The 20335-nt window shown below is 33.8% G+C and overlaps 1 protein-coding gene across 2 annotated transcripts; it reads left to right on the plus strand.

Annotated features, from left to right (window-relative positions):
* Positions 1-189: 189 nt before the first annotated feature.
* On the plus strand, positions 190-11183 carry mfsd8l1 (major facilitator superfamily domain containing 8-like 1). 2 transcript variants are annotated; one of them, XM_058762238.1, is made up of 13 exons: positions 190-785; positions 1956-2141; positions 2603-2665; positions 2743-2862; positions 3036-3115; positions 3206-3512; positions 3835-3908; positions 5475-5688; positions 5769-5891; positions 6981-7111; positions 7203-7288; positions 8909-8939; positions 9016-11183. In XM_058762238.1, the coding sequence occupies exons 1-11, from the start codon at positions 710-712 to the stop codon at positions 7281-7283; spliced, it is 1455 nt and encodes a 484-aa protein (XP_058618221.1). In that variant the 5' UTR covers positions 190-709; the 3' UTR covers positions 7284-7288; positions 8909-8939; positions 9016-11183. The 2 variants fall into 2 exon arrangements, with proteins under 2 accessions (XP_058618221.1, XP_058618220.1); XM_058762237.1 differs by having other exon boundaries at positions 193-785; positions 8909-11183.
* The last annotated feature ends 9152 nt before the right edge of the window (positions 11184-20335 follow it).

Genomic DNA, 20335 nt, shown 5'->3' on the forward strand with positions numbered 1-20335 from the left:
TCCAAACATAGTCCAACTTAAAAATAATATATATATATATATATATATATATATATATATACTTCAATTTTTATTGCTGGAAAATAAGTCTGGGGTGTTACAGTGTAGCAGTTACAGATTTCGAGTAAGAGGGTTACATAGCAAGTTTTATGCGTTAAAATGAATTATTTCGAGTATTTCGAAATATTTTTAGTACAACACATTGAATATTAGTTCAGCAGATAGTCAAAATGATTGAATATCAGTTTAGCAGAAATGATTGAACTTTGTAGGAGACATTTCGTGCGTTTAAAATGCATCGCTCATGCTATGGCTATGTTCATTATATTTGTGCGTAGTTTAAATAATGTTCTTGGTCATTTTAGTCGAGCTTTTAATACAAAGATGAATGCGATCAGCGGCGACCGGTAGTGACGCCAGAGAGACGGTCTCAAGGTGCGTCTTTTACTGCGGCTGCCGTCAAAATCACGGCGTTCAAACAATGCACGTATTGTTTTAAACAGGACTGACTTGCTGTCTGCTGTTGACTGTTGAGAAGCACTGTCTTGAGGTCCACTGCAGCGCCTTCAGACCCGTGTTTTTAAAGTGCTTGTGTAGTCTGCAGTGCTGCAGTAATTGGTCGCAGTGTCCTGGTCATTACGTGCCGCGAGCCGCGATAAAATGGGTCAAAATCTCTGTGAAAAGTCATAAATTTCAAAAAGAGAGTAAAATGGACTATAGACGCAAGAGGAGACTGACCTTCTTCACTATAGGACTGATCTTCTTACTGAGCGGGATCGAGTACGGTGAGTCGAGTATGCTACTGACCTCCGATACAGTGTTATGGACAATAGTTTACATAATAACTGTTACCCGTAGTGTAATACGAATTGTATATTGATTGTCAGACTCTATTACCACAGTACAATGGTTTTAACATGCTAGTATTTACATATAAAAGCAGTATGACATTACCATAGTAGCTCCATTTAATTTAGGTGCTTTTTTTTTGGTTATCTGTGCATTATTATTATTATGCATTTCTTATATCAAATAAAAAAAAAAAAAACACATGAATATATAAAATAAATAATATGCTCAAAGTTTCAGTATTCAGGATAATTCTTAACTAGTTGATTTGGAATTGAATGGATTTGAACTGGAATTGGAATCCAATTAACCGCCCACTCAACAGAATATTGAATTGGATTTTGGATTGATTTGAATTTAATTTGAATTGGGATTTAAATGAAACTTGTCACATGTTATTTTGAATTTGAACTGATTTGAGTGTGAATTGATCTGAATTGGAATTTGCCACACGTTCCACATAATGTTTAATTGGAATTTAAATTCATTTGGAATTTAATATGATTTTGAATTTACCACAAGCTCTGCAAAATGTTGCATTGAAATTTGATTTGATTTAAAATTTGAGTTAAATCGACCCCACACTCTGGATTTTGAACTAGAATTTGAATTTCAATTAGCATGGTACAGAACAATCATTAATTTACCATACTATTAGCAATACTTTAGGCTACTGGTATGTTGTTATTGGGTATTATTTTATTTGGACTCTTTTTTTTTTTTTTATAAATGTATAAAAAATAAACAATATAATAATGTAATAATTCCATGAGATAATTCTTGATGTAAATCACCCTTCAATAATAACAAAGTGGCTGCGTCACATTCATCACAGATGTATAACGTGATGTTGCTAATAACAGTGATTGAATTGTTACTTGTTTCTAATAAAACATCTTATATACGAGTCAATTTCTGACATGGCTGTCTCAGAATCGCTCTTTGTGTTCAGAGATTCTTAAGATTTTTTCAGAACAGAAAGTCACAGAGTTTCTCTGTTAATGAACTGCCTTTAGTTACTAATCTAACTAGCTATCAAGTTAATAGTTAAAATACCAGATCAGATGTGCCCATAATGTATTAATGTATGTCTGTTTTCATTTCAGCTGTGATTTTGCCCACAATATGGAGGTATCTGCAGACGTTAAACGCAGCACCGTACTTTCTTGGTCTCAGCCTATCAGCATTCAGCTTCAGCGGGCTTCTCGCTGGTCCTTTGTTTGGCTTCTGGTCAGATCGCACACTCTCCACCAAAAAAATCATCCTGTTCGCCAATGTCTTTGAGATTGTCGGTAAGTTTACACTTAAAGGACTATTTCACCCAAAAATGAAAATGTATTCACCCTCAGGCCATCCAAGATGCAGATGAGTTTGTTTCTTCATCAGATTTGGAGAAATGTAGCATCACTTGCTCACCAATGGATGTGAATGGGTGCCGTCAGAATGAGAGTGTACACAGCTGATAAAAACATCACAATAATCCGCAAGTAATCCACACCACTCCGGTCCATCAGTTAATGTCTTGAGAAGACAAAAGCTGTGTGTTTATAAGAAACAAATCCATCATTAAGATATTTTTAACTCTCATTCTGACGGCACCCATTCACATCCATTGGTGAGCAAGTGATGCAATGCTACGTTTCTCCAAATCTGATGAAGAAATCTACATCTTGTATGAATTACTCCTTTAAATGAAAACAACACTTGCAATGTTGGTGGCTTGTGAGTAACATCTCTTTCTGTTCGTTTTTAGGTAATTTCATGTATTTTATGGGATACTCCAAATGGTTATTGCTCTGCAGTCGTCTAGTTGCAGGTGAAGTTTCAGTCTAATTCTTTAAGGTTATGACTATTTTAATGCTTTAGGTATTTAACCAGTTTGTCATGCTCTAGGTATTGGCACTGGTGCTGGATCATCGATCTTCGGCTTCTTGACTAGAAATACAGCTCCTGAGGACCGTTCAACTGTTTTTGCTGCGGTTATGGCCTCCCGTCAAGCTGGGCTTCTCATTGGTCAGTAAAAATAAAATCAGCATAGAATTGTGCAATAAACATTTCAGTAGTTGATTTAATATAATACTTTTAAAATGCAATTGAATGATTATATATTTTTAATTATAATTACATTACATATTTAATTGACATGTTACATGCATATGTATTTAATTAAGTGTATTGTCTTCTAGGTCCTGCATTCAATATCTTTCTCAGACTCTGTAACTTCCAGATCGGACCTTTTACAGTGAACAAATACACTTCCCCGGGAGTAAGATCCTGAAGATTTCATGTCGACATTGTTTGAAGCATTTGGACGTTTGCAAACGTACAATAAACAAATGTATTTGTTGCGTTTCAGCTCTTCATGTGCCTGCTGTGGATCCTTCTTCAGTTTGTCATCCTGTTCATGTACTGGGACTTCACTTCTCAAGACGAAACGTGTCAGAGGAACGGAGTGGAGCGGGAGGAGGTGGAGCAGGAGGAAGAAGAGGGAAAACCTTTGGTTGGGCACAACGAGCTCACTGGCTCATACGGGACGGTCACCAGCGTCCAGTCCAGGACCTCTTCAGTGGCCAACGGAGAAGTGACCCATGTTTCCCCTCCGCCTTCACCTCCACCTGAGGAGGTCAACTCCAGTCCCTTCAAGAACTTCAGTGCCAGCAGAGGTGAGAGCAAAATTACGGATTTTAAAAGACAATTTTTGACTAGTCTGTCTTAAAGGTGTCATATGCACATTTTCCTTTGTCTTTGGAGCGTTACAAGCTGTTCCTGCATATATAAGGTTCGTAAAGTTGCAAAGACTAAAGTCTCAAACCCAAAGAGGTATTCTTCACAAAAGTTAAGACTCGTCCACGCCTTCATTTAAACACACCCCCAAATATCTACATCACTGTGATAGAAGATTTGCATAACACCGCCCAAATGTTTACGCAAAGAAAGGCGGCGTAACTTTCTCACATCTGTGAGTTTCATTGTTTCTATTTTCAGAGTTCCTCAGAGAGGAGGTGGTTGTGCTGCTGGCTGCTCAGTTTATCACACTGTTTAATCAGACAGCTCTGGAGGTGAATACACACACACACACACACACGTTTACTTGGCTATCTAAATGGGGACATTCCATAGGCGTAATGGTTTTTATACTGTACAAACCGTATTTTCTATTGTCCTACACCAACCCTACACCTAAACCTTAACCCCTTACAGGAGACTGTCTGCATTTTTACAATTTAAAAAAACCTTTGTTTACTTTATTTTTAAACTGGTTTTACAAATGAGGACGTCCCCAAAGGGAGGTTTTTGGAGATTTTGTCAGGTTTAGCTCACATTTGGGTACAAATTTGTCCCCAAAATATGGTTAAGTAGGTACACACACACACTCACTCCTATAGTAGCAGGTTTGGCAAAATTAAGAATTTAATAATTGGCATTGTTAGTTCATGTGTTGGAATTTATTGAATAAGCCATACTCACCACCAAATGTTGAATTGGATGAATTCGAATTGAATTTTGACTTGATTTAAATTAAATTTGAATTAGATTTTTCACACACTCCACAGAATTGGAATTTGAATAGGATATGAATTTGCATTGATTTGACCAGGTATTTGAATTGAATTTGCCATACACTCCACAGAATGTTGAATTGGAATTTGAATGAATTTGAATTTGAATGAATTTGAATTGGAACTGAAATTGGATTTGATTTGAAATTGCCACACTTCACAGAATGTTGAATTGGAATTTGAATTGATTTGGACTTGAATATGAATATTTGCTACACATTGCATAAAAGACTGAAATGGAATTTAAATGGTTTTGAACTGAAATTAGAAATGGTTTGATTTGATTTGGAAATTGAATTCAATTTGCCATACACTTCACATCATTTGAACTGAATTGGAATTTGAATGAATCAGAATTGGAATTTGATTTGGAACTGAAATTGGTTTGATTTGATTTGGAATTTGAATTTGCCACACAATTCACAGAATTTGATTCGAATTGGATTTTAATTTAAATTTGCCACACATTCTATAAAAGTTTGAATTGGAATTTGAAACAATTTGGTTTTGAATTGATTTTATTTTATTTGGAATTTGAATTAAATTTGCCACAAACTCCACAAAATGTTAAACTGGAATTTGAATTAATTTAAGTTAGAATTTGAATTAAATTGCAATTGCAGCATGCACACAGGATTTTGAACAAGAATTTGAATTTAAATTGAATTAAAATTCAGAATCTGAATCACAATTAATTTCGATTCGACAGTTACACAAGTTTTACGGCAAACCCAAAAATGTGGGTTCAAAACAAATTATGCCTTCAAAACAAATTTTTATTATGCAATATAGCACCACAAAGAGTCTACCACTTTGTTTTGAGTTTTTCCATAGAATTAAAGTTAATTTATTACATATAATGTAACATATTTAAATTAAATACTAGATATAGGTAAGATTTAAAACATTTAAATTGATTAAATTACTACACTTCAAATTCAGGAATTGTTTTGGAAAATAAAAGGCATTTACATTTATAGCTGGTGGAAATCGCTTGCACTATTTTATATGGCAAATAATTGTTTCTTAAGTGCAATATTTTGTCTGATAACATTGTCCCTCTAGACTATGGTGACTCCTCTGACGCAGAAGTTCTTTAACTTTGGCGAGTTGGAGAACAGCATCATGTACTGTGTTTGTGGCGTCGAGGTAATCTCTGGCTTCCTGTTCGTGCGCTGGTTGAGCAAGCGTGTGGCGGAGCGAGTGGTGCTGGCCGTCGGCCTCATCCTCTGCAATATCTCCTGTGTCTGGTGCCTGATCTTCCTGGCCAATCCTCAGGGTAAGAACACACAGAACTGTGGATGTTGTGCTCATAAACTGTAAAATCCCTCACGGCTCACAAATGCTTCTTTGGTTCAGGTGGATTTGCGTGGCAGCTGGCGGAGTTCATCATTGGTGTTTTCCTTCAGGTCCTGGGCCTTCCTTTTGTGGCAGTCGCCCAGGTGTCTCTCTTCTCCAAAATTACATCAGAGAAGACGCAAGGTTAGTCCTAAGAACATAGTAGCTGCTTACCAAGTGCCTAGAAACAAGTCAGAACACTTGAGACACGTTCACATTTACCATTGTTCAGCATCTTTTTTCGGGGGCAAAATTTAGTCAATGAAAATCCAAGCGAACTGGAAAGATTTTGCCATGTAAATTTCACAATGGGTTCAATAGGTTGGTCACATGCATGTGCTGTTCGGTTTGAAAGCGAGTTGTGACAACAGACAATGAACCTTTTTCACCCACACAATTCCGCTAATCTGAATAAAAACTAAAGTTTTTTTTTTTTTTTACTTTTTACCTTGCAATTCAGATTTTTCTCTCACAATTCTGATATCTTGCAATTCTGACATCTATTCTCACAATTCTCATATTTTTCTCATAATTCTGACTTTCTTGCAATTTTGACTTTTTCTCACAGTTCAGACTTTTCTCACAATTCTGACTTTTTTCTCGCGATTCTGACTTTTTCTCACAATTATGACATTTTTCTCGCAAGTTTATATCTCAAAATTATGACTTTTTTTTCTGACAATTCACTTTCTTTCTTGCAATTCTTTTTTCTCATAATTTTCTCAATTGAGACATTTTCTTGCAATTGACTTTTTCTGACAATTGATTTTTTTTTTTTCTTCTCGCGAGTATGACTTTTTCTCGCAATTCTGACTTTTCTTCTCACATTTTTTTTTCTTGAAAAAAATCTTGTTTTTTCTAGCAATTGATATTTTTCTGACAATTCACTTTTTTCTCTCAATTCTTACTTTCTCGAGATTCTGACTCTTTTCTCGCAATTCTGACTTTCTCTAGAGTGCAAGTTTACATCTTGCAATTCTTCTTTTCTCAGAATTGTGAGATATAAACTCGTAATTGCAAGTAAAAAGTCAGAATTGTGAGATGAGTTACAGTTTTTCTTTTTTTTTGATTCAGTGGTGGAAACAAGCTTCCATAGTGACCGCACCTTTGCGCAAAAATAGCTCTTTCAACTTTTTGGCGAGGCTTTGACAAGCAACATACAAAGCGATAAACGTTTCTAGTTTTTCTGGTTTCCAAGTGTTTGCTGAAGCTCAGGCCTGTGTTTGTGTTCAGGGTTCACTCAGGGGATCCGGCGCTCTGTCGGAGGACTGGCCACCATTCTCGGGCCTCTCTGGGCGGGCGGGCTGACCTCTGACCTGTACATCATGCTGGGGCTGATGATGGGTCTGCTCGCTCTACTCACCGTGAGTCCAGATGCACACATATGACTGTCTGGAGCAGCTAGTGCACACATGAGAGTATGAAAACACACTGAGACATCTCTGTGATTGACAGATCATGATGGTGGTGTCGTATGAGCGGCTGGTGGCACCCGTAACTGTAGACAATCCCACAGGAACTGAGTCAGAAGACTGACGCAGGTAATCACAGAATAAACGTTAGACTGAAGCATACTTGGCGTTTTGAACTGAAATCTAGCATACTGCTTACTGGGCAGAATAATGTTTAATAGTATACAACTGTAATATTTGAATAGCAGTATGCTACATTTTTGTCACATGACCTAATCATGTTTTCCATCAAGTATCGTTCAGTTTTGAAAATTTTCCTGATTTTATATATAAATGTAACTTTTCACTGCCTTGTCAAATATTGAGTCAAGGAAATTATTTCAAAAATCACAAAGGAAATGTAATTGATGGATATTATTCAAAATTAAAATCCAGTCAGTGAAAATCTCTGATTAAGTAGTTTGGCAAAATCTTTTATTATTCCTTAAGGTTTTTTATTTTTTAACAAAACTGATTTGTTGTTCATTAATATTTCTTCATGTGATACAGACAACAAGCTGAAACATAAATGCATGATTTATATGAATTAAAATTTTATATTGTAAAAAAAATACTTTATAAACATCCGTTTTAAAAGAATTGATTTAAATGCATCTCTTCTATGCTAAACATGTTTTTAATTAATACATTAAACTTTAGATCTCGATATTGAAATTAATGTTTCTAAATATCGAAAGAATGAAATTATTGTAAAGAAACCCTGATTTATTATTTTTGGTAATTGAATTATTTCTTAAGAGGAAAAAAATCATTTAAATAAATAAACTATATATAAATTATTTAAATTGTATAAAAAAAAAAAAAAAGATGTCTGTAAAAAAACAAATATGAAAAATATTAATAAATAATATTTAAATTAATTTAGATTTATTTAGTATGTCATCATGTTTTCGTTAAAATGATATTAAGTTTTTTTTAAAACTATATGAAACTTACATGAATACATATTTTTTCCTTTTAAGGGGTTCAAGCGCATAGCGCTGAAATCCTATTGTAATTAAGATTTTCAAAGATCACCATTCTGACTTAAACTGATCATGCAGACCAAACCGTAAGGTGTAGAGACCTGAAACTTTGAGGGATGATAGTACCCATCCCTTCTACAAAGTCACCAAAGCTTGCTCCTCTCGGCCTGACGGGGGCACTACAGCGATCAAAATTATGAAATCGATCATAACTCCTAAACCGTTAATCGCAGGCTCGTGTCTTAAGTGTTGGGGATGCCAAATCGTTTGACTTTTCTTAAAATGGATATAACTTTTTAACAGAATGAGATATTTACACTCAGCTCGATACTGGAATGTAAGACCTCAATCTGAAGTCACAACTAGCAGATGCACAGTTAAAGCCATTTTATATTTTTGTCCAGTAATAGCACCACACGATGGCCAGACTCTGCTTTTTCTTATAAGAATAATTCAAGAAAACCACTGCAGTACAATTCTCTGGACTCTCTAGGTCAATAATTATCAAAAAAGTTTGATCTTTAAACTTTGGTTAGATATAACAGGGTCGTTTAGGCCAAATTTTCAATTTTCAAAGCCTATAAATCTAAAAGTCAAAACATGAAACTAGGTGAGCACATCCAACCTAAATAATAGTCCAAAATAATACGTAATGTCTTTTCTTGTGCTTGCTTAAATGCCTTAAAGCGCTTGAACCTTAACAATGCTCCTTCCTTGTTTGTAGGTTTGACATCGACTAGCTTGTGCCGTTGTTGGTGAGCAAGCAGACACTGAATCATTTGACTCAATAAATCTTGAGAAATCAGTCTAGGTTTGACTCACTTAATGCAGCTCCAGCTGAAACACCATCAGTGACGAGTGGACAACATCTGGATTCACTGCAGCAGTAGAAATGAATGCAGTGAATGGAGACGTCAGGAGTGGGTAAGACCAACATAACAAGCAGAATGGCAAAAGCGAGGCTGATGGATAAATGAGGTGAATCTGTAGATGTCTTCATCTCTGCTCTGTGCAGAGCTTTGATCAGGGCTAAGACTCTTTTGATAAATGCACGTTTCTGCTATATTTCCTATGGAAACTCCAGTAGATTAAATGTTTTAGGATTAAAAACGAAAGGCCACAAAATCCGTTTACGAGTGTCATGATGTTTTTATATTAATAAAGAGATTAATGCAATAAGTTTAGAACAGTATGGATTTGTTGTTGATTGATTATTTAATCAAAGAAAATATTATCCATTTACTGATTTTTTTAAATGATGCTGAGGAGGTTTGTGTTAGAAAGCTTCATGATTTTATTATTATTATTATTATTAACCAATAAGTTTACTGATACTTTGAAAGAAAAAAAATAAAAGAAATGATATTATGCAACCTCAGACCCAAAAGTAGCAGGGCTGCATTAAGATAAATTAAAATTGGAAAAAAAATAACCCCATTACGTCTCAAAAATATTTTTGTCTCTCAACTCTGAATTTTTTTCTCGCTATTATTATTATTTTATTAATTTTATTATTATTATTATTTACTACAATGAAAAATTAAAATAAGGCAATTGTGACTCTTTATCTCACAATTCTGACTTTTCTTTTCAGAATTGCAAGAAAAAAAGGCAGAATTATCAGATTAAAATTTGTAATTACTTTATTTTATTGTTTTATTATTATTATTATTATTATTACTACAATTTAGTGGTTTAAAATTCTTATATCTAGAATATATTTTTCTAAAATTGTTCAAACAAAGATGACTTATAACAGGTAAATTATAGATCTTGACAAAACAAAAACAAATACGATTTCATTTCATAAAACCAAACTATTATTTTTAAATGGTGAAATGTCTCAGCATGACCGGGTTAAACATAATGTCTCCATGATTTAAAAATGTATAAAATATTTTAGAAAAAAAAAAAAAAGTGAAAACACAAAATTTCAGTTAGTTTCATTTTGCCCCCCTCTCTCTTATAGCCAATTAAAATATAAATTGTAGTGACAGAGAAATATAGTATATTTGGATAAATATAAACATTTAATGATTTTTTAAAATATTAAATATATTTTAATAATATTAAAATAATAGTATTTTAATAATACCGTATTACAATAATAATAAGTTTTGCATTACACTAAAGACTAAAGGTAAATCTCAAATGATTGGGATTAATAGCATGTTCATTGAATGTGTAGAATACAGCTATATATAAACTGTCCACTTGAGGGCGACATTAACCCACATAAAACAATCCAGTAACCACTGAGAATGACAGAAATATTGAGGCATTTATGAATCTACAATAAAGTCATTACTCCAGTTTTCTCCTCTGCACTGGCTGACTTGTAAAGTGACAGTATTTGTTAGTGAAACTACTCTGCGATCACTACTATGCAACAACATATTACAATTAATATCTAAGAACTATAGTGTGACTATGGTTTTGTTAATTTTTTTTTTTAGCAGAAATATTTTGTCCTTAATACAATTTTTGTTTTAACATAGTTGTGTCATAAATTATGCAAATCTGTAGCACAAATTAAGTGTGCACTTAAATGTGTGACCAGACAATGTGTTTAAAGATTGTATGTAGTTTTACTTTTGTCTTTTATTGCAACTATATGTATTATTATTATTTATCAACTACATGTATTAATATTATTCTGTGTTTTAAATGTTCTGAATTAATTTTTCAGCTTCTGATGAATTTACAAGGGGCAGGCTATTTTGTTAGATTTTTAAAATTGTACTTTTTTTTTCTTTTTTTAATGGGTCATTCATCTACAATGATTAATTATTAAAGAAAAGAAACAGCATTGAAACATTTTCTGTTTCTAACTGAAAATAATGGGATCTGTGTTCCGATGGGAATCATCCAGGTGCTTCTTGACAAAGATTATTATTATTTTTATTTATTTAATTTTTTCGCGCACTGTTTTCCGTTCTGTTGTTTTCCCATAAAGCCTATTTTTACCCCATGTCTCTTAATAAACTGAAAAATGTCTACATCTGGATGATTCACTTTTGTTACAAGTCTACATATTTTTTTTCTGTTCTCTTAAGGATGTTTGTCATTACAAAAATAAGAATTTTCTGCTTATATAATATCAGATGTTGGTTGACAACTATATACAATCAGTACATAAACATGCTAAAAACCTTAGTTGTAAATTATATGCAAAACCATTTAAATAATTAAAAATTGGTAATCGTGTTCTCCAACAATTTCATCTTGTATTACAGAATCTTAAATATTTATTCTTCCTTGTATGTCAAAACGTTTCTTTATTTTATTTTGCTTTTTATTATTTTTTTTAAATCCTAAAATTTTCAGTTATTTCCAGGTTTTAATTAAATTCTTATCCCAGATTTTGCTCTACGTCTTTAGATGAAATATAACGTTTCAGTGCAAATTAGAGCTACAATTGTAGTATAGCATTGATTTTTTTTAAATTATTATTATTGAGCTTATAATTGCAACATTGTTCTTCTAAAACATTTTAATATTAGTATCCACAATTCAAATAATATTTTAAGAATATTTTAGTAACACATATTAATATTCAACTTAAGCTCAAGAAGACTTTACTGCTGAATTTGAGCAATTAAGCATATTACACAGGGCTCTAACAGGCATGGAAGTATCAGAGAAAATGTAAAATTTTAAAATTAAATAATCCATTAAATGTCCTAAGTTTACATGAAAGATTTCTGTTTTCATCCACAGAAGCAATTGGACAGCTTTGAAACGCTCTGCAAAATGTTTCAGCTCCAAACACCAGGGGTCACTGTGTTTGCGTATGACGAAACGCTCCCGCATCACGAGTCGCTTAACGATGGGCGGAGCAATCGAGCTTGTGCTCGTTAACATTCCTTGTAAACAAGCGAGGTTGTTTGGAGGCGGAGCGATTCGGTGGCCTTTCGCTGAACTCTGCTTCTAGACGGAGGAGGGGGAACGAAAGTATGGCGTGTTGGCAATGGCCAGGCATTTCGGTTATGTTTTAAAGAACTGACTCGTGGCCCGCAGGAGAGATCTGACCGGACGATGACCCACCGACTGGGGTCAGAAGTTCAGAAAATGTCACGTCATAGCTGATGTGACAGTCTGTGGCTAATGTTGAGCCCCCAAAAACCCAAATAAAAAAAATCAGCCTTCATTCTCGCCAGTGTAAATCTATGATACCAGACACGTGAACTTCAGATGAACTTGGCTTAATTCTTTCGTAGGGACAACGAGAGTTCATATTTGGGTTTGTTTGGGTTCGTACTTTGTTAGAGATTCGACATTTGAAGAGAAACACTGAAGCAATATCCGATTTTTGTTAGAGCATCCAAAATCTGACCGGAGTTTGACCTCGTGCGCGAGCGACAAATTCGGCTGGATGTCGTAAGCGCCGCTATGTGACCTCTCCTTGCCATTTTGCGTTTTGTTATCCTCTTGGTTTTCAATTTAACCACTTTATAATGTCAAACCCCCCCCCCCAAAAAAAATCAGCCTTCATTCCCGCCAGGGTAAATCTGTGATACCAGATGCGTGAACTTCAGATGAACTTGGCTTAATTCTTTCGTAGAGACAACGAGAGTTCATATTTGGGTTTGTTTAGGTTCGTACTTTGTTAGAGATTCGACATTTGAAGAGAAACACTGAAGCAATATCCGATTTTTGTTAGAGCATCCAAAATCTGACCGGAGTTTGACCTCGTCTTGTGAGCGACAAATTCGGCTGGATGTCGTAAGCGCCGCTATGTGACCTCTCCTTGCCATTTTATGCGTTTGTTATCCTCTTGGTTTTCAATTTAACCACTTTATAATGTCAAACCCCCAAAAATCAGCCTTCATTCCCGCCAGGGTAAATCTGTGATACCAGATGCGTGAACTTCAGATGAACTTGGCTTAATTCTTTCGTAGAGACAACGAGAGTTCATATTTGGGTTTGTTTAGGTTCGTACTTTTAGAGATTCGACATTTGAAGAGAAAGACTGAAGCAATATCCGATTTTTGTTAGAGCATCCAAAATCTGACCGGAGTTTGACCTCGTGCGCGAGCGACAAATTCGGCTGGATGTCGTAAGCGCCGCTATGTGACCTCTCCTTGCCATTTTATGCGTTTGTTATCCTCTTGGTTTTCAATTTAACCACTTTATAATGTCAAACCCCCCCCCCCAAAAAAAAATCAGCCTTCATTCCCGCCAGGGTAAATCTGTGATACCAGATGCGTGAACTTCAGATGAACTTGGCTTAATTCTTTCGTAGAGACAACGAGAGTTCATATTTGGGTTTGTTTAGGTTCGTACTTTTAGAGATTCGACATTTGAAGAGAAAGACTGAAGCAATATCCGATTTTTGTTAGAGCATCCAAAATCTGACCGGAGTTTGACCTCGTGCGCGGCGACAAATTCGGCTGGATGTCGTAAGCGCCGCTATGTGACCTCGCCTTGCCATTTTGCGTTTTGTTATCCTCTTAGTTTTCAATTTAACCACTTTATAATGTCAAAAAAACGCCACTTTGACTAAGACTTTAAAAATATATTGCAGACAGCACTGCACTATACAACACCATAAAATGCGTTTTTTACGTTTTTCTGGCACTTTATTAAATATTAAGACTATACAGTGGTGTTGGAAGATGCTTTTAAGAGTTGTAAATCAAGGAAGTGTCACTGCCTCAAAAAAGCCTTTAAATAATCCAGCGTGGCATTTACTGAAGTGCGGTGGCATGTGCGATCGAGGACTGAATATCCTCCTCGATAATGGATGTGAGATGCGTATAAAGTCCAGCCGAGGGCTTCTTGAAATCACGTATTAAGGGAACAGGAAGACGAGAAAATGTTGAGTGGTCTTAAAATTTTAGGGGAAAAAATCATGGGTGTCGTGAAGGAGTTTGGACATAATTATGTTGAATTTAGTGTGCTGTATTTTTTTGTGAATTATTCACATTCTTGATTATATTTTAAAACTCGCAAAATATTTTTTTTTCTTCACAAAAGAGAGAGAAAAAAAAGACTAATACATCATTCAGATTTTTTCCTTTTATGTTTCAAAGAAAAAAATCACACTGGTGCTGAAAATGTAAAAAAATAAATAAAATCGGTCGCAAAAAAATTCAAATCGCAATAGGAATTGAAATGAAAATATTAATAACACTTCCATTTTTGCATGGGATTAGAACGACATTACTCTGCATTATTACTGCGAATGTCAAAAAAACAATTGTCACGTTTTAAAAAGTGCAATAATCACTAGAATGAAAAAAATATTAATACATAATTTTTTCCCCTTCTGTGTTCAACAAATTAAATAAAATCATACAAGTTTTAAGTGACATTACTCGCTGCATTAGTGCTGCAGATGTAAAAAAGGTTTCTGTGACAAATCAACCCAATCTCACGGCAATTCGTGGCTAATTCGAGGTGGCTAATTCACACAAATTTATATGACCTCACTTGCATGAATTTGTACGATTTGTGCAAAAATCGTACGTATTTTACAAGGTTGCAAATTTGTAGGAATTCATACGAATGACTACCCCGAAACATACCCCTCACAGAAATTAGCCACCTCATAAAATACGTACAAATTGGTTGAGATAGCGTTGCACAAATTCAGATATCGCAGTAGTCATTGCAAATAAAAATGACTAATAGATTGTTCTATTTATATATTTATCGTTACACAAAAGAAAATAATGCAGGTTTGGAGCTACATTAGTCTCGGCATTAGCGCCGCATAATGTAACAAAATAAGGTTGTACGAATTTGTACTATTTGTGAAAAATCATACGTATTTACACTCGTACAAATGAGTATGATTTTTGAAAAACGTAATGAGAATGAATTCGTACAACCTCACGCGTACGAATTTGGATGATTTGTGAAAAATTTTACGTATTTTACTAGTTGGCAAATTCGTAGGAAAGACTGCCTCTAACCCCGCCCCTAAACCTACCCCTCACAGAAATCATACGAGTGAGGTTGTACGAATTAGCCACCTTGTAAAATACATACGAATTGGTTGTGAGATAGCGTTGCACAAATTCAAATATCGCAATAGTCATCTCAAATAATTTTTTTTTTTTTATGTTTATTGCAGAAAATAATTCAGGTTTGGAACTACATTAGTCTCTTTATTAGCGCCGCACATGTAACAGCAAACAAAAAAGAAAGATTCTGTCGCAATTCAAATATCGCAGTTGTCATTGAAATGGGAAAAATTGCTTCTACATCATTAAACATTTTTTTCCTGTTTTGTTTCACAGAAGAGAGAAAATCACACGGGTTTGGAACGACATTACTCTGCGTTTTTGCCGCAGATGTCTAATGAGATGTTACAATCTTTCAAAATGGAGCATAACCTTGTTCTCTTGATTATGGGAAACGTCCTTAGAATAAGTCATTTGTTCTTCTCTACTTTTGTCTCATTTAATCAGTTTAGCTGATACAACAAAAGGTGTCCAGTGACGAAATCTCCCCAAACACTTTCCCAGCAGTGGATATTTTGAACAAAAGTGGAGGGACGGCTAAATCACGTTCATTAGTCCACTCCATAAAAACCCAAAACAAACCCAGTTTGTCTGAAGAATAAAGTTCTCCTGCCCCCGGTGCATTCGCTTCGGTTTAGTGTCCGTACACCCCTGCTCCGCTCTGATGGCCCCCGAGGCCCCCGTCCTCCCCGTGGGCGTCGGGATTATCGCCCCATCTGTGTCACCCGCGCAGGCCACGCTGAGCCGCCGGGTCCCCTGCTTAGCAAGGCACCTCGATTGTTAACCCTGATTAACATGATGTGGCATTGAGTGGAGAAACAGTGTGAAAATCAAACGCATGGCATGACCTACTGCCCTGCCGCTGAACCGCAACTGAGAGAGAGAGAGAGAGAGAGAGAGAGAGCCAGAGAGCCAGAGAGAGCCACAGTAGACCAGCAAACACAACATGTAAAACCACAGACTAACATGATAGTGAGTGGATAAAATAGTCAGTGTTCTCAATAAATTACATTGTTAAATGCTTTCTTAGGTGCTATTATTGTGTATTGCAATACACAAAGCGCTATATAAATGCCTCATTCATTCATTCATTCATTCATTCATTCATTACACATTACGAATCTCTAGATCAAAACACGGCAGCAAGTTGAAACAAGTGATTGCATATATAAGCTGATTTTTTTGAAACATTTATTTATTTATATGAAATTTACCCATGTTCAAATGCTGATTAAAAAATGCTTGAAGCTATAATACTTTTTTTTTTTTTTTTTTTTTTTTTTGGTTTAACTATTTCATGTTTAGATATTCATACAACAAAATATTCTGGGGGCATGAAAATTTGGTGAAAATGATCAAAAAATGCTGGCATGGCTGGCAAAAACACTGTCAGGGAAAGAGTTAATGATTATCATTAATTGATTATTGTTGTATTTATTGTAAATTTAATAAGTATAAATTATCTTGCATTTTTTATTATTATTATTATTAAATAATTGTAATAATTCCATAAATATTATGTATAATTATTAAATATAATTTATGATAAAAAGTATTTAAAAAAACAAGTCATAATACATATACTATATTTAATTTAAATATTTACTTATTTAATTAAAAATGTAATAAACTATTACTTATCATATTGTTATTAATCAATTATTATGTTATTAAAACAAATATTTTTACTTGAAATAAACTTTAACAGAAAACAACCTTTTTTATTTATTAGTAAAAAGAAATGACAATAACACACAAAACAAAAGCTTCAACTAAAATTAGTGCTGGGCAATGATTAATCTCAATTAATTGCATCCAAAATAAAAGTTTTTGTGTACATAATGTATGTGTGTGTACTGTATATACGTATGCACACACACACACACACACATGCATGTATATACTTAAGAAAATGTTTTTATATATTAAATATATTTATATAAATTATATATAAACATACATGTAAATATTTTCTAAATATATATACTGTATGCGTCTTTATACATACATAATAAATATGCACAGTACACACACACACATTATGTACACAAGAACTTTTTTTTTTGCATGCGATTAATCGCAATCAATCGTTGCTCAGCACTATCTAAAATGTAATTAATTAAATTCAAAATATCTCAATCTTAATGATACCAAAATAGTTAATCAGTATTATTACTATTATTGTGCTTAAATATGTGACCCTGGACCACAAAACCAGTCTTAAGTGTCAATTTTTCTAAATAATAATGATTATTATTTTCAGTTTCCATATTTTAATTTAATTGTTCGTTTATATATATAAAAAAAAACAATAGTACAACATTATGAACCAATTTATCTCCATGTATTCGAGCAACAGATGAAAAGACCGCTAAAAATGAGCGAGAGATAAGTCTGATCAGTTTGGAGAGGCAAAGTAAGCAGAAGTTTAAATTGGGGCTGTTAAGGAGCTTTGGCCGTGTCTCGAGACATGTTCCCATTACAAAGCACTGACCCGCGAGTAAACGGCCGGGACAGAGGCAGTTAGATTTGATCAGGCTGTGCCATGTTAAATCATTCATTAAATCCAATTAGCAGAGGTGCTTTAATCGGCCCAGTGCTCTGGAGCCGGATTACATGTTAAAACACACCAAAGAAAATCTATATCTAAAACGCTTTTAAAATTAAATATTGAACTTTATTGTTGTTTACAAGGCAAAATGATTAATATATTCTTCAGTATTTCTAGGTCAGTTTTATTCCTCAGATTCATGTATCTCCCCCCTTTAAGTTATCACTCATATTTGTTGTGCTTGTAATAAAATGTATAATAAAAAAATGACTAAATTAGAATATAAGTGGTCTTGGCCATGTTATTAGCGCTGTAATGAACAGTGGCGTTCCATCTGACTAGAGATGTTGTGATTTTCTGCTTCATATCAATGGGAGAAGGATCACAGAGATCTGACCTACTTTCTGGTCTAATCTGTGCTGATGGAATCAAATATTCAGCACGGACGCCGCCGCGTTGTGTGGAATCAGAAAGTCGTGGAAATACCTGTAGGAAAGCATCATGTTCTGGGTGAAAGATGGAAATGACTTGAATTTTAGAAATGTTCAAGTATTTCAACCATAGTGATCTTTTTTCTCTTCAGCGGAGTGCTGTTAGCACATGTCATGTGAAATTTTGAGATCAATATTTGAAATGTTAATAAATATTTGAAGCAGCTGTGCTACATTTAAAGAAGCAGAATATATACATTTATTCATGGGTTTAATAGTTTAAGCTACAGTTTTGTAGATTTCCATTTTTAGATTTTAATACTAATTGTTTTTGGGGTTTTTTTTAAAAGTAATTTGATTCACATTTATTCTAAATTATTATTTTTTTAAGTATTGGCCTTTCTTACATAAATTGAACAAATAGAAATGACACAAATAGAATAGAACGAAGAATTTACACACAAATAGCAAGACATAACAATACAGAAAAATATATACATTGACAAAATACATTTTTATTAAAATAAAACATACATCAAAAGGCAATAACCTTTGAACTGAACACATAAATTAATCTTCTAAATAACATTTGTATTATTTATTTAATAAGGTTTGTAAAATGGTTTGCTATTAGATTTGATTAGTTTGTATAGCTGTAGTATAAGACCGTTTTAGATGGTATTGGTTATGTATCATAAAATCAGAATAATTGCTTTTTTAACTTACCTTTGCTATGTTAAAATATAATAATTCTGTAAATTTTCAAAATGAATTGCACAATCCTCAGAATTGTGATGCATATGATGCAAATATAATGAATGTTACTGTTGATTTTATATGCATTTACATTTTAATGTGCTTTCACAAAATAAATAATAATTAATAATAATAATAATAATAATAATAAACATAACAATAACAAAGACAATAACAATTAATGCAAAAATCATTGCTATAAGAAATACAGTTTAAAAAATATATATATTATAATCAAGTTTAACCTAGACAACCTTTTAAGACAACCTTTGTTTTTTGTTTTTTTTTTTTTAACTAATGCTTCAAGCATTATCCTTTATGATATTAATGTTCAGTAATGTAAAACAGCAAGGTAATGCTTAACTATACTTCATGCTTAAATATACAGATTTATAATTGCAACTTGTCTACAATAAAAAAGCAACAAAAAACAAACAAACAATCAAGCCATGATACAATAGCTTTATTTTGTAGTTGAAAAGCTCACATAATGCAGTTGTTCACAGATTTTATTTGAATAAAGAATGCATTTAATTGATTACATTTATTTTACGGCAGTAAAATTATTTTACATTCGTTAATTGAATTGTCAACTTAAGTTCTAATGTCTACTGTTTACAAAAAACTATCCATCTTCTTTTGTCTTTGGCTAATGTACTAAATATGTGTGTATTTAAATAAAATTAAAAAGATCAAATTAATAAATACAAAACCTAAAATGAATAAATAAAGAAGTTGCAGTATTGGCATGATCTCATTATTTTCTTTCATGCCGCATTGCATGGTCTATATCTAAGAAGACAAAATATGACCCGATCCCAGAGAAAAGTTATTATAGTGTCAGTTTCATGATATTCAAACCATGTACAAACAGATTAGATGTCTTCTGAAGGCTGTCTGAAATATGCATCTACTGTATTCCCGCAAGCGTGATTAATAAATTCTACTGTCATTCTAGAATCGTGTAAATATGAAACCAAAATCTACATGAAAACAACCCACCTCTCTGCCTATACAGTCATGTAAATGTTAACATGTAAATGTTAAATTAAAGAGCCCCCCAAAAAAAGAAAGAAAAGAAATTGGGCTTAGTACACGTCCAAGTGGCACCCCAAAAATATTTTTGTCACAGCAGGCTTTTACACTTCACTGAAAAGCCTAAACCTACTGATGTTATTTGTAAGATGTTATTTCTTTCAGAAAACATTACAGCAGTGTGCACTTCAGGGGCTGCTGAAGTTGAGACTGAACTCTTGACCCCATCCAGTGATCCTGGTTTAAATATAGGAGAACCAAACTGCCGCAGTCGGTGAAATCACAGCATGAGGAGCTGCCCTGGTGTCTCACACACACTATAGGGCAAGAGCTAACAAACATACCCTGGCTTGGTGCCCTAATTACATCAACATGTGAGCGACTTCCCTTTGGGTCAGTAGAGCTAT

This window comes from Onychostoma macrolepis, chromosome 22 (genome assembly GCF_012432095.1).
Source record: "Onychostoma macrolepis isolate SWU-2019 chromosome 22, ASM1243209v1, whole genome shotgun sequence".
Taxonomy (NCBI): Eukaryota; Metazoa; Chordata; class Actinopteri; order Cypriniformes; family Cyprinidae; genus Onychostoma; species Onychostoma macrolepis.